The sequence below is a fragment of the Harmonia axyridis genome, chromosome 1, assembly GCF_914767665.1.
Source record: "Harmonia axyridis chromosome 1, icHarAxyr1.1, whole genome shotgun sequence".
NCBI lineage: Eukaryota > Metazoa > Arthropoda > Insecta > Coleoptera > Coccinellidae > Harmonia > Harmonia axyridis.
The window spans coordinates 51,084,337-51,100,233 of NC_059501.1; the positions used below are offsets into that span (position 1 = coordinate 51,084,337).

The following is a 15,897-nucleotide window of genomic DNA, read 5'->3' on the forward strand; positions in this document are numbered from 1 at the left end:
TTGTAGTTATATAGGTTCTTACCTATTTTATGGTGCACTCTTGATTTGAATTTTAATGAAATAAAACCTTTGGAGACCACAGATCTGTATATAGGTATATCCAAGGGTAGAGTGTTTTCCACGATATTTGGCTTGAATTTTCGATGGTTCTGAAAACGCTAACAAAAAAATTTTGCAAGAAGTTTGAAATTGTTTTTTCAAATACGCAGAATCTGAATATGTTTTTTTTTGCAATATTCTCCTTGAATATTTATGGTTCTGCGATATGCCTGATATCAGCTTGAATATGAACTCCGTTGGTTGTGTATTAAGTAACGGAATGAGTGAGACATTTTTTTAAATGTCTTTCTTGAATATTCCTCGTTCTGATAACGCGATTGAAATGAAATTTTGCATGGAGCTGGAAATTTATTTTTCACATAATAATACAATAATTCATTGCGAGTTCGTATCATATATTATCAAAAAAAAGGTTATAGAAAATAGGAGTAAGTTGAGGGGAAAAGAAATATTCATAAACGACGATCTATGTCCTGAGGACAGAGCTAAACAGAAAGTCTTGAGAGAGCATTTGCGAGAAGCTAAAAGAAAGAACTTCAATGCTTACATAAAAAACCAATTACTGTTTATAAATGGAGAAAGATTCACTTATGAAGATCTTAAGGTACAGAGTGATGGAATTGACATAGATCAGCAGGGGGAAGGATCAGCTGGAGAATTAAACACCACTATAAGAGGTACAAATAAGAATCCTTCGAGTGCACCAGATACTCCAAATTCCGTTACAAGGACAGAAAAGCTGAATAGAGAGCTGGAAGTATTGTGCAAGACGGATATTATTTTGATCTGGGAACGTCAGGAACTGAGTATAGACTTAGAACAAGAGGAATGGAAAGAGGTATATGGGGAAAATGAAGTAAATCATAAGATGGAGAACTTTATTAAAATATTACAGAAACATATATAAAATAATATTGAATTAGTTGTGAGTAGTCGGCAGAACATGTCAAAAATTCCTTGGATCACAAGGGCTCTGCTGAAATCAATAAATGAGAAAAATAAACTATACGCATTACTTCGAAAGAGTCCACTTGACAGCAACCTGAAAAATAAATACACTCAATATAAAACTAAACTGATCAAACTTATACTAATATCAAAAAAACAATATTTGAATGAATGCATCAATCGCAGTAAAGGAGAAACAAAAGTTTTATGGAAAGATATAAAAAAAAATCTACAATAAAAAAAATACAGTTGAAAAAGGTATCGAAAAGATCAAAGACCATATAGGATATATTATAAGTGAAAAATCTAAAATTGCTAGTGAATTCAATCGGTTTTTCAGTAATCTGGGAAGAAAATACTCCGACAGAATTATAGAACCTGAAAGACCACTACACGAGGGTGAATTATCCGTAAGAGACAGTTTCTTTTGTTCCAACTGATGAAAAAGAGGTCGAAAATAAAATAGAAGATCTGAAAGTGAGAAAGACCCCAGGTATTGACAGGTTGCAGTCAAGATTATTGAAAGAAATCAAATCTAAAATCTCACTACCTCTAGCCCACATCTTTAATGAATGTTTCATCCATGGAATATTTCCGAATTGTTTGAAAAAAGGAATTATTAATCTAGTTTACAAAGGAGGAAACAGACTAGAGATGTCCAATTATTGACCTATATCGATTATTTCCAACTTGGAAAAAATATTTGAAAAGCTTATCAAGACGAGAATAATAATATTCCTGAAGAAAAATAATGTGATATCAGACCGTCAATATGGATTTAGAGAGGGAATGTCGACAAAAGATGCAATCAAGGATTTGATAACATGTGGGGTCCCCCAAGGCACAGTATTGGGACCGATACTTTTTCTTATCTATGTGAACGCTTTTTTGAGTATGAAAATCTTTGGAAAAATCATAGCCTTTGCAGATGCTGTGGTTATAATGGCTGAAGAGAGAACATGGGAGGAACTAAAGGAGAACATAGAATTTGATCTTCGTGTTCTTTCAAGATGGTTCAGACAGAACGGATTGACCCTAAATGCAAAGAAAACTTACCTTTCACATCTTACGAATCCAGTCAGCCGGATTTAGGACCTTTGAAGATTGATGACCAGGAATATATCCATGAAAGTACAGAAGGCCATATTAAGCACCTTGGTATATATATTGATAGACATATGAAATGGGACTATCACTGTGAATATTTGGCAAAGAAACTTCGTGGACTGCTACACATATTTAGGTACCTGAGAAAGCAGATGAATGGTGAACAACTCACAACTATTTATTACGGTTAAGTGCAGTCACATTTAACATATGGGAATGTTGGTTGGAGAACTGCTCACGCTGTTCATTTGGAGAGACTACACGTCATTCAGAGGATGATTGATGATTCTCAAAACGATGTTTGGAAAACCATATTTGTTCCCCTTTGTAGGAATTTACAAAATATCAAGAGTTCTGAACATACAACAACTTTACTTTTTAAAATTGACGAGTCTTGTTCAGAAGGGAAAGATAAGACTACAATCGATCGATCACGAGTACCCTACTAGACATAAACTCATGAATTTCAAGACGAGACGTACCCAAAAAGTTGGTCAGAGATGCTGGTGGCACCCAAAATGTTCGCTTTTCTTCCTATGGAATATAGAACACTAAACAATAAAAGATCAGTACAATTGTGGCTACTGAATGGAGATGCGAAGGTATTCAATGATTTGGGAATTCAGTGAGTGTTGGTGTGGATTTACTTACCTTATTATTCATATCTATCATGCCTAAACAGAGAGTTATTAAGTGCCCTCAAGAATAGTGATAAATATTTTCTCATGATTAAGACATTTTTACCCCGAATTGGACAGAAATTAAGAACCAGATTTTGACAGTTTCAACACGATAATAGACTTCTAAATTTTATATGATTCCATTTGTGTTATTGTTCATACCAAACGAAAAAATTTTTATTTTTTTTTCGCATACTCTGGTCACGACGTTCAAGGAAGAGAATTTTTGTTTTTTTTAGAACTAACAGGCGAACCTCTAGTGAGCCTCTGTTCATCATGTTTATTTGCAATATTTAATAGAATATTATATTATGTTGTGTTGAAAGCGAATAAACTTTATCATTATTATTGCGATCGAATCTTTAGTGTTGAATCAGGAATCATTAGTCCGATTTGATTCTTTGAAAGAAGTTATCCATGGCATACGCGATCCGAACCAACCCTGAAAAGTTTCTAGATTTCAATTCGTGGTTCACGGACTGTCGGATTAAATTGAATTTGAGGATATAGGACCTTATCGTTCGAGGCCATTCCTTATTCGAAAGTAACAGACATGTGACGAACGGATAGAGCGGTCTTGTTAAGAAAACCAATGATTCTTAGACTCAGGGCCGGCGTTAGGCGTGAAAGAGAGAAGCAACAGCACCTCTATTTTAGGGGGCGGCAATTCGGCCCAGTTTGCTGGCTGCCTTCTCATATTTCATCCTTGATTTTTGGAAATAATTTGGGGTTGTTCCGCACTGCTGCGTTTGTCAACATTCCCTGCTATAAAAATTTCCATACCGCCTTTACTTAGACGCCTTTATCGTAAATAACACATGGCTAGTTTCACTTTTTCCATCAACATTTCTTGTAAATAATTCGATCATTCAATAACTATTAGATTTTGAATAGTCCAACTAATGAGTGTATCAAATTTTTTTTAAATTGGTAAAGTGCCTTCGTAAAATCTCATCTCCGGCATCTACCTGAATAGGTAGATGCCGGTAGATGCGTTATTACGCCAGAGAACTCTTGGGTAATAACGCCAAGAAATTTCCCTCATTTCCAGTTGATATCGAATGGACCAAAATCTCTCTGACCTTTCAAAAGCGTTCCTTGTGTTCCACAAAAAAATACTATCTACCTTTATTATAGATGACAAGATTTGCCTATTTTTCAAGCATTTATGGACCTTAGCTTTGTCAAGCTGTTTTGAAACTGACGTTATTTTATTTTTGAAATTATTCATTTGTAAAATAGATTTTTTTATGATAGTCCGATCAAAGTTATGATTGAAATCCTCATCAGCATGTTTTCAATTTTTATAACTTTATTTTCCAGGTATTTTCTACTGCATATACAAGGTGTTTGATAATAGATTCGCAGGACTTCAGAATATGACAGCTCATCCAAAAATATGGAAAAAAGTTTCTATAGATTAACTATAATGCACTATAGAAAGTGCATCATTTTCGAAATTGATGTTGAATTGGAAAAAAAAATAGTTTTTTGCGAATATCTTCGGAATCTTTTATCGTACAGAAAACGGCTTTCGTGAGCATTTTCTAATCAAAATAAGCTATGTTTTGTGCGGAATTTTTTTAAAGTAGCCTTAATTGGAGAAGTTTTATCTCCCCAACTTCTACGCTAATGGAAAAAGTACGGTTTTTGAGACGCCCATTTCAATGTTTTCTACACAAAAAAGGTACTATTGGTCAAATGTTTTCAAAGAAATTAAATCCAAAAAAAAATGTTGAAAAACATGGTCTCTACTGTCAACCTGGCTTTTAAAATTCTCCACACCGTCTAGTAAATATCATGTTTTCCATCATAAAAGTTGATTTTTCTCGAAACCGGTCGACTTTAGAGGGTATGATCAAGAGCCCTTTTTTGTGTAGAAGATATTGCCCGTTTAAATGGACCGTACTTTCTTCATTAGCGTAGAAGTTGGGGAGAAAAACTCCTACTACCCCTTCAAAACCTTCACCAATTAAGACTTGAAAAAAATCCGCACAAAACATAGCTTATTATGATTTTTTATTTCTACACCCTCTCGAAAATGGTGCATTTTGGGGGGTGAATTTTTAGAAACTCTTCTTCATATTTTTGGACAAGCTATCACATTACAACGGAGATTGGAAAGGTCAATGTTGGGAGTTACCCTCAGAGATAGGATACCTAGTAAGAGTAAGGGACGCAGTTGAGGCTCTTACTGCTCAAATGGGCTGGACATGTGGCAAGAGTGAGTGATGAAAGGTGGACGAAGAAACTTGTGGAGTGCTCAGATCTTCTTTTTGTTTAAGGTCCGGAATTTACATTCCCTTCGCCTCTAATTTCATTTCTCCTATTTTCTGCTGTTGTCCAATCGCGAGGCTTTCCTCCCTACTTCATGTCACTTTTTTCTTCTATCTAGTTCTTTGAAAGAGGTATTTCCTCTTATCAGTCTTTCTCACTTTAATTTGTCTTAATTCCTTATTCTCGTGCTCTTTCAGCGTCTCTATTGTCTTCTTTCTCTGTTTATTGACTATTTCTTCAATAGTTTGAATTTTTAGTTCTTCTCTGATTTGCTGTTTAGTTATATACCATGGGGCGCCAACCGCTGTTCTTATTACTGAAAGTAGTGTACCTTGCAACTGATCATTATTATTGTCCTTCGTATTGTACCAGGTGACTCCTGCATACGTAATGCTTGGTATTAGCACTATTTTTATTATCTTCAGCTTGTTTTCTAAAGAAAGTTTACTTCTAGGGTTGAGCAATGGGTACAATCTGCCGTGCAATTGCCTTGTGTTTTTTCTGTTTCCTTCTATCTGTTTGTTGAAATTCATTCTTTCATCCAGTATTACTCCCAGATATTTTGCTTCCTTTTTCCATTCTATCGTCTGGTTATCTATTTTGACGTTTCCCGCTCTTTCTTTCTTTACTGTTGTTCCTCCGAAGTAGATTGCAACTGTTTTCGATGTGTTCACTTTGAATCTCCATTTCTTGAAGTATTCCATCAGTGTATCTAGGTCTATCTGTAGCTGCCTAGTGATTGTTTTCCGCATTCTACTGTGATAGCATATGGCAGTGTCATCTGCAAACTGGGCTATCTTGCATCTATTCATTTTCGGCATGTCTGCCATATATATGTTAAACAGCAGCGGTCCTATCACCGATCCTTGGGGAACTCCGGCTTCTATTTCTCAAATCGTTGACCTGGTACTGTCGATATTCACCCTAAATTTTCTATTTGCCAGGTAGGATTGCATCAAATTCGTAAGTTTGATTGGAAATTTCATTAACTTCATTTTGTAAATCAGACCCTGATGCCACATTTTATCAAATGCCTTTTCTATATCCAAGAAAAAGGCACCGGTATCTGTTGAGAGGTTCATTTGCTCCTTGATATTTTCCGTTATTCTTACCAGTTGATGAATCGTTGAATGATTTTTACGAAATCCAAACTGGTGATCAGGAATTATTGTCTTTTCTTCTACGAAATCTGTCAGTCTTCTGTGTATTAATTTCTCTACCACTTTACTGATTGCCGATAATAGACTTATGGATCGATAATTCGTTGGATTTTTCCTGTCTTTTCCTTTTGTTAGAATATTACTTCATCCGAACAAATTACGATAGAGACGACCAACATTACCCTTCACTCGTTGTTACTTCATGTCGTCACGGCGGCGCTGCGAGTCTGCGCGTGGCGAGGCCATCGAGGGCTATCGAGCGAAAGAACAAGAATATAGATCTTCAATGATCGAGAGCAAACGACAGAGATATTACCTTAGAGATTCCTTCCTTCTGCGTTGAGCTTGCTTAGAGAGAGACTTACTAGAGAGTTTTATAATAAACGATTAAAATCATCATCTGTGTATTAGTGAATACTCTGAATTTAAAACCCATAAATCCAACACCTTTCTTCCAAATTAATATTGAATCCGCTGTTTTCCATTTGTTTGGATAATTTCCTGTTTTTAGTATGAATCTGGCTATTTCAACGATTTCATCCCGAGCTTCTCCTGGTAAGTTTTTAATTGCTTGATTGAGTATTCCGTCTATTCCGGGTGCTTTTCTGTTTTTCAAAGTATTGATAACTTCTTCAATTTCTTCTTTAGTCACTTCTGTTGAATCTTCTTCTAATTCATTGTGATCTTCATCTGTTATATTTCCATGTAATTCGACTGATTGGTTGAATTGGTCATCGTTGATTTTTGGATTCGGATTGAATTGATGTTCCAGAGATTCCGCTAACATTTCTGCCTTTTCTTTATTTGTGACAGCTACTTGATTTCCCTTCTTGAGTGCTGGAATCTTCGCTTTCGTTTTCCTTCGAGTTAGTGCTGTCGTCATTTTCCAAAGTGATTGGTCTTCTGTATCTAGTTCTTCTAACTTCTTATCCCAGTCTTCGTTGAACATTTGTCCGACTCTGTTTTTCACACGTTCGTTAGTTTATTGAGTATAGTTTTGTCACTGGGGTTTAATGTGCGTCTATACTGTTTCTTCGCCTTTTTCTTCTCCTCTAACAAAATTCTCACGTCTAGAGGTAGCGGTCTCTTCTTCGGTATTTTTTTAATCTTGGTGGACTGTACTTCAGCTAAGATTATTCTTTTTTCTAGATCCTCGATTGCTTCGTCTAGCTGTTCTTTGCTTTCTATATTAACACGTTTTGTTTGAATTATTTCTTTGAATTTTGCCCAATTGATTGATTTTCGGTCTGTGGGTAATCTGTCTGTCCGATTTCTAATGTCAAGATCACTGGGCTGTGATCCGATGAGAGATCCATCTTAGTTTCTATTTCGTAATTCGCTGATACATTTTTCATTAGTGGTATATCAAGTACGTCCATCGTACCTGTGGTTTCGTGGATATGAGTGGGATCTTCTGGCCCTAGTACTAACAGATTGCATTTGTCTGCTATGGCTCTCAGTTTGGTTCCTTGGGGATTTGTCTTCCTGCTATTCCAATCAGGATGTTTCGCATTTAAATCTCCCGCAATTATCGTAGGTTTTTTAGTTCGGAAGAAGTTCTTTATATCGGCTTCTTCTAATCCATTGTTTGGGGAACGGTACACAGAGTAAATGTTTATTTCACCTGCCTTCGTTTTAACACTCATTCCTGTTTCTTCGATATTTGCAGTTTGAACTTCTGGTAGTTCGTGGTGTACAATTCCTCTTTTCACTAAGACGGCTGTACCTCCCCCTCTACCTTGTTCTCTGTCTTTTCTATATACTTCATAATTTCTTATTTTGAATTGTTTGGTTGGCTTCAAATAGGTTCCACCCCAGAGAATATCAATTTTATTTTCTTCCAAGAAAAGGTAATTCCTGTCTTTTTTGGAAGACTGAGTTTGCGTTCCAGAACGCAAATGTAAGACTTTTATTATTTGTGTATTTCATTTCTTCTCGAAAAGCTTAATCAGTTTTTCCTGCTCTTCTAAGAGGGCGATCTTTTGCTTCATTGTCGCATTAGTAGCGCAAAATTGTAGAGTCTTTCTTCCTAGAATGGCAGCTAGATTGTCATCGTTTTTAATTGATTTTTTCCCTTCTTTAGGTTGCTTTTCCTCTTTGCTTTCTGCGAATTTTTTTCCATCCTCTTTAGCTATATCATTTTCAGCTTCTTCATTTTTGGCATCCATACTTTTTCTGTTTTCCATTATTTTGGTCCACGGATTTTCTTACTTGTGGAGTGGAGACCTAGACATGAGGCATATAGAAAGAGAAGACGGCATCCTAGTCGTTGGACAGACGATATAAAAAGAGTAGCTGGAAACTGAATTCAGAGGGCACAAAACCGAAAAAGAGAGTTAAAAGAGGCTTTTGTTCAGCAGTGATTATGAGTTAGATAGGCGTTTTTAAATACGTTAGAAGTGTCTCGTTTTCACTCTTCAATTTTTCAAAGGTAAAAATGTCTAGTTGTGAAATTTGTACCTATCACAAATGAGAAAGTTATAAATGTAAGTGATAAGTAATTGAAATAGATGATCTTCGGATGAAAATATTGTATTCATTATCATACATTACGCAGGCAACTCGATTGCCTCTGTGAGATGCACATCATTGTATTGTGTATTTTCGATCAATACTCTAAAAATTTTTTATGATTTGAAATAATCCATGAATGTGAAACATTTAAATCGAAGGATAAACGGTGTGTTACCTGGTCAATTATTATTCTGCTCTACTAATTTTTTGTGGCAGGAATCTAACTGAGGTGAACCACTCCCAACTAGATGTCACTAGCTTTTCAGAATTGCAATCGATAATCGTCTCCATGTTAACACTCCAAATAGGATGTTCGGCAATCAAATTAAGGTAAGTAAATGTAAGATTTGTGTGTAAATCTACTGTATTATATTTTAGTTTGGCCTGTTGTTGATTCTGTTAATTGGTTTGAGATTGGGTCGTCCTAGAGTGTTAACAAGGAGAAGCATTTCTGACGAATCTGTGACTAGATACTTGACCGAGGTGAGTGTTTTCATTCGATGATTTTTCATTTTTCAAATGTAATAGAACCACTTCTTTATTAGTGTAGATTCATAAGTATTCAAATTTTTGCCAAATTGAACCGACATCAGAAATAGGGATGAATTAGCAAATGAAAAAATTTATGAATAATTCCACTATCTCTTGAGAATATACCATGAATACTCAGTAGAATTGATATTTAAATGGTCCTCATGAATTACGAAAGGACATTTCAATTTGTTATTTTTAATACTGACTGAATTTTTTTTTTTTGGTCGGCTGTATAAAGATGATATAATGATAGTTTGATTATCGATGCTACCAATTATCAAACTATCAATTGATAATAAATTAGTAGGATCAAGGTCCAGATGCGGTACGAATATTCACATTTGGCGCGTTGGTTTGTGGGAGTCTTTAATGTCTATTACGGCCGGTTTATTCACATGTGAATAATGAAATGTTTTCACTTACGCAGGTTTTATCCGTATATAATACCTACGCTGTAGAGATGAATCCATTTATTTGCATGTGAAAAAACCGGCCCCTAGGATATTTGGGAGTGTTATTCTCCAGACTGACGTCAAATGGTATTTGTTCATTTTATTTACAGGCTATTCCGTGAACCGACCTCAACCAGGCGCATGTTGATAGCTGAGGTCATGCCCGAACAGAATATCCAAGTTTGTTTTTTTTTAAATGTATTATTTTTAGAGATTTCGACAATTTTATGTAAATCGTCAAAATCTACACCTTTGCCATTGTTCTGAGTGCTGCAGCAACAAATATTGGTATTTTGTTATCCTTTTTCAGATTAAAATAACAGGCGGATAAGCCTACCCAACATGACCAAAGATTTTCCCAAGGTGCGTATAGTATGCTCAGAAAAAATGAATGAATCCACCTTTTTGTTTTTTTCTATTTCGCCATCCAACTTTGATCGTTTCTGCTATGAAAAAAATTATATCTGACTAACTCGGCAGATTACGCCTAAAGTTAGCTTTTTAAGTAAAATTTTCAATAAAATATCATTTTCTGCTTGATACAATGAGGAAAAAAGATGACACTTTAACGAAAAGAGATTTCTGGGATTTTCATCCAGAGAAATTATTAGCAATGTGGTGATATTGTTGAATTGAAGTATTAAATGTCTTAAATGGAAGGAAGCACAACATATTTTCATAAATGTTGGTCTTCCGCATCTTTCAACTAGCATTAATTCTTTCTCAGAGTTCTATTTCAGTATCAATCGGTTTGTAATACACCTTCTTCTCAGTGAAACCCCAGAAAAAAAATCTAATGGATTCAAATCTGGTGACCTAGGAGACCACAAAATGGAACCAAGGCGTCCAATCCATCCTTGTGGATAATCTTCGTTCAAATAACTTCTTGGCGTGTATAGTGTGCTGGAGAGTCATCATTTTGCAGCTACATTAAACCACTTGAAGCCAAAGGTATTTCTTCTAGAACTAAATGCCACCGAATGCGCAAGACTAATGATGCGATCAATTTTGAATAGATGTTCGAGCCAGTGACAAGCAATTCTAACATTTAATTCAACAATAATAACACATTTACAATGAATTCTCCGAATGAAAATATAGAAATTAAAATATCAATATCTGTTTGTTCTCATCGTGTCAAGCCAAAAAGTATTTTTTGTCGAAAATTTTAGTTAAAAGACTAACTTTTGGTGTAATGTGCCGAGTCTGAAATAATTATTTCATAGCAGAAACGCTCAAAGTTGGATGGCGAAATTTGAAAAAATTAAATAGTTGAAACCATTATTTTTTTCTGAGCATACCATACGCACCTTGAGAAAATCTTGGTTCATGTTGGGTATGCTTATCCGCCACTAATTTTTAATCAGAAAAACACTAAAAAACACCAACATTTGTAACTGTGGCACTCAGAACAATGACTAAGACACTCTTATAAAATTCAAATTTAGATATTCTGGTCTGGCATAACCCTAAGCTATCAGCATCTGCCGTGGAATCAGGGCAACGTATAATATCGTCCGATTTTAGCAATAATATTTTCGAATTGGAGCTTGATTCTTCGGGAACATAACTGTTAAAATTATCAATTATTTTCAGCTCAGCTATACGTGCCACCGAACATTGTAAGCTCATTTAAAGAAGAAATTGAAGTACTGAAGTTTTTCTATATCACTTGACATTATCGGAGGTATTGGACTAACAGTTTCTCTTCCGTAAAAATCTCTCATAAAAATCTGAGAAGTTTTATAATGTCTACCTTTTTCATATATTATGTAGCCTGTACCTACTTTTGTTCATTTATTTCATCATTATTATATGCTTCTATCAATTTCATATTTGTTAGCTTTCTTCCAAATATATGCAATGTCCTTCATTTCTTGTATAAAATCCGGTTTTTGCGGGTAGAACCCTCCCTTGACTTGACTTCTATTGAAATGGTATGATATTCTTTAAAAATACAAAAATACAATAAAACGTATTCTTAATTGAAGCCAAACTATTATCTGAGCACAGTGCAGAAGAGTTGAACCACTGATCATTTCTCCCTACCCTGACGTTGGTCAAGTCTTCCGCACCTCGTTTTAGTTTATTCATTAGATATTTTCTTGAAACTCTTTCAACTATTGTTCAAAAAGCTTCAGCAAAACTATATCAAGCCAATAAAAGCAATTAAGTGAATTCACCTATTAAACTTTTCGAACAGTGTAAAAAATTAAAATTATTCAATTTCTCACTTCTCGAACGCGAAATTTCGAGTTATACGAGTATGTTGCATCTATGCTGCCGGTAGTACGAATTTTGAATTGAATCTCCTACCTGAGCAAGTCTCCCAGACTCCCCCTTATGTTAACTGTTTAAGCCAAATGGTGGAACCAGAAAATATATTTCCCTGTTCGATAGTCTCGACCTCAACACTTGTAAGAAAATAATACTTACGGCTTTCGTGACTAGGCCAACTCGTCGACATAATATTATTCGATTACACGGGGTGAACTTCTACGGAGAATAGAAGGTACAATTTTGATTATATTGAAATTTTGTTTCTTGGGTGAGAATCATTACTTTATCGATCTTAAATATTTTCAACGCTTAAATAAAAAAGTCCTTATAACTTCAATAGTTCAAATAGAACACCTTATATATTATTACTTCATTCGGTTTGTCGTAGCCTCTTGATTATTTATCGATTGACTACCTCACCCCTATCTATAGGGTTTTTCGAGTAATTGATAGATTTACTTCTTTTTTATGCAGCTTCAATTACGCATCATCAATTCGGTATTTTGATTCCTAGAAAGCTGAAATTTTGGTTGTGGATTACCAATATCTCGTGTATCATTTATATGTGATGAAATTTGTCCCAATGAACTATTTGTTATGCAGGGTTAGAACTATTTAGAGGGGCACTACAGGGATATCGAAAACCGTTAGAGATACAGGGTGGCTTGAATTAGAAAAAAGTTGCCTTATTCAGTGTGTTGGTGTTAATAGATCCAAAATATCTCCAATGGTTCTCGAGATATCTCGAAAAAACTGAAAATCGAGATTTTTTTTTTCTGTATAAGTCACTTGTTTTTGGAGATAACTCCAAGAAATTTGGTTTGTAGACATTATTCAATATGAATATTCTAATGGAGTTGTCACTGTTATGTACGCCATAGTGGTTTTCCTTATGAAATACGAATGCAATAATGTATCACACTTTACAAAAATGTCGAGTCTAAAGCTATGCAAATTTGAACTTCCTTTTAATTTTTTTATTTAAGTAGGCTGGTGTCAGAATTGTCAGATAATTTGTTACTTCGTATATTTGTTATGTGAAACCATCACTTAATTTTTGTAAAAACCCTAATCCTGTTTGATAAGTAACGTCCTATTAATTACATAATCATGCTGATACCAACATTCTACATAGCACACAACTGGCAATGTCTGTAGAAATTGTTCTACCTAATTTAAAAAACTCAAGTGATGATCTCCAACCGAGTTATTTAAAAATTCTAGCTCCAGCCTACTATTAAATCATTTATCATGGTGATATAACAATGTATTTGTGTACAGGGTGGGCAAATAAGCGAGGTAAGCGGCTATATCTCAGGATCCACTCATCGTAAAGACTTGCGGTAAAATTTTTTACCACTAAAGTATACAAGAAAACACACTGGAAATTGTTTTGGAGTTCATACCTCTACCGCTCGGGGGCATAATAGCTATCGTCGAATAGAAAAATGAATTTCACTCGAAAATGTTTTATATAAAGTTGAAGAACTAAAATCATCACTGTAATCCTTGGAAAATTCTCTATCTTTTTGAATTGTCACTTTCGATTTTACGACATCAAATAAGGGCAGGGGAAAGGGAGAAATCTGACTAATTGAAATGCCTGTAACTTCAGTTTGGCTCAACATTTTTGAGCAAATTAGATCTTTTCTAAGAGATAATATCTGGTTCATTGAGGGCAAAATATACTCATGATAAATTTGTTTTTGCTGCTTTCGATAGGAGGCGCTAAGTCATAAGTTCCATCAAACTTGCATGAAAAAAGGTCGTAAAGCGGTAGTTTCAGGCGTTCTGATGTTATGGCCGAAAGAAGACACGATTTAGTTTTTCAGTGCATTAGTTGAAGAATATCTTGTTGATTGAGGACAAAATATACTCATGATAAATTTGTTTTTGCAGCTTTCGATAGGGGGCGCTAAGTCATAAGTTCATGGTTTTGTTCATTTTACTATTTTGAATGTAATGATAGGATTCTTTCAACAGAAACAGAACTTCCATCAAATTTGCATGAAAAAACCTGCAGGTCGCAAAGCGATAGTTTCAGGCGTTCTGAAGTTATGGCCGAAAAAAGATATTCTTCAACTGATGCACGGCGAAAAACCAAATTGTGTCTTTAAATTCTGACAGAAACAGAAATCTCATCAAATTTGTATGAAAAACCCAAGAGGTCGCAAAGCGATAGCTTCAGGCGTTCTGAAGTGAATGTTTAATTGAAGCTATGTTTTTCACAACACAAAAGAGGATCAATCAATAACTCTAAGAACTTTAGAGATATTGACAAGGATGTCAATCCAAAAATAATCAAGAGGCTAAGGTTAACCGAAAAAAGTATTGGTAATAAGTAAGAACATACCCATATCTCAAGGAGAAGTGCTAACCGTAGACACGTATTTCTGGCTTCCGGCCCTTATTAGTACGGTGAAAAAGTGTCTGAATGAACAAGACTTGATGAAAAACAACAAACAAACTGAGTCAACAACAGAAGCCGGCCGCTCATTTGTGGTTTCGTCAAGAAGACCCAATGGGTTTTCGGGCAACAACCAACGTCACCACGTAGTAACTACCTGCGTAACCTTCGCTAATAACCTAAGCTGCATTGCTAAATAAAATAAACTAATGAACTACTTCCATTCAGTAGAAATAATTCCGATTTTTGCATTCAAAGTACCAACTAACTGAGACGAATTTGGCAATCTTATATCTATGTAAACTCATTTCAATTATCTAATATATTATTATTTATACATCTTTTATTCGCTTTTGATCACCTTAATTTTTTTTTCAGAGAATTTGTGTTTGGAACGAAGTATGCAAGGAAGAATTTCAGATTCATTTCAAATGTAAATGTCCAGAGTTCTTCTTTTGTAGGGCACCAGGAAGGTATTACAATGCATTTTGTTCAATGACTGGCACAGGATACATCTGGATGCAGCCTAGTTTCCAAGCTGCAGATATTTGAATAGAGCAATATTTTTTTATATTCTGTATTATGTTCTCGCAGAAAATGGAAGTGTATTAATAAAGAATTGTATCGAGTCGTCTGATTTGAATGAATTAGGTGAGATTAGATCTCCTCTGTCCAATGACAATGAAATGCAGAGTAACCACATATAAATATAATCTTGACTTAGGTATAAAAAAACTTACAGTAAATATAAAGTTTTGTAGTATTCTGGCTACTAGAAATTACATTTTTGTATGAATGGATATATGGAGATATTGATATTGAAAAAGCTAATATTCAAGGCTAGTTAGGTATTCCATATATACATACTTGCGAATCCTTATAAACTGTTAATATAACCCGAATATAAAAAGTGTCTACTTTAAAAAGTCCAAAACTTCAAGGAGAGATTCTAAATGTGATTTTCAACAAAAAATGTCAGAAACGTCAGAAACGTTCTGAACTACAAAGGGTGTTTTGTACTCTTTCATTACTTTTTTCATTAGTTTTAATAAAATTCAATCGATTCGTTTCACTCTACAAATAAATTATCACTTCTAGTGAGAGTAGCTCCAACATTCGATCGGAGAAAAGGAAAACAACTGATTCAATCATTAAAGCTCAAAAATGAAAGAAAATCAGGTTTGAATAACTCATTGTAACCTATCTTGTTAGCTATGATATTGAGGCCAAAAATAAGCATCTAGTCCAAAAACTCATTTATCATCGATAAACATATTGGAAAAATATGATTGATATTGTTCACCTAAGGATAGTTACGTTCATCTGCTTATCACGCCCGCAGTAAGGAATTTTTTGGCACAAAAAAATTCTTGTGGTATAGCCAATTTCATGCTCTTTTGAGATATGTAATCAAATTTGATGAGGTTACAAGGACAGCTGAATTGTGATTGATTTCATATAAACAATTGATATATTTC

The 15,897-nt window shown here is 34.7% G+C and overlaps 1 protein-coding gene across 1 annotated transcript; it reads left to right on the forward strand.

Annotated features, from left to right (window-relative positions):
• Positions 1-8,770: 8,770 nt before the first annotated feature.
• LOC123670564 lies at positions 8,771-15,047 on the forward strand. Its single transcript, XM_045604057.1, has 3 exons — positions 8,771-9,076; positions 9,125-9,229; positions 14,798-15,047. Exons 1-3 carry the CDS (start codon positions 9,056-9,058, stop codon positions 14,969-14,971), a joined length of 300 nt encoding a protein of 99 aa, XP_045460013.1. The 5' UTR covers positions 8,771-9,055; the 3' UTR covers positions 14,972-15,047.
• The last annotated feature ends 850 nt before the right edge of the window (positions 15,048-15,897 follow it).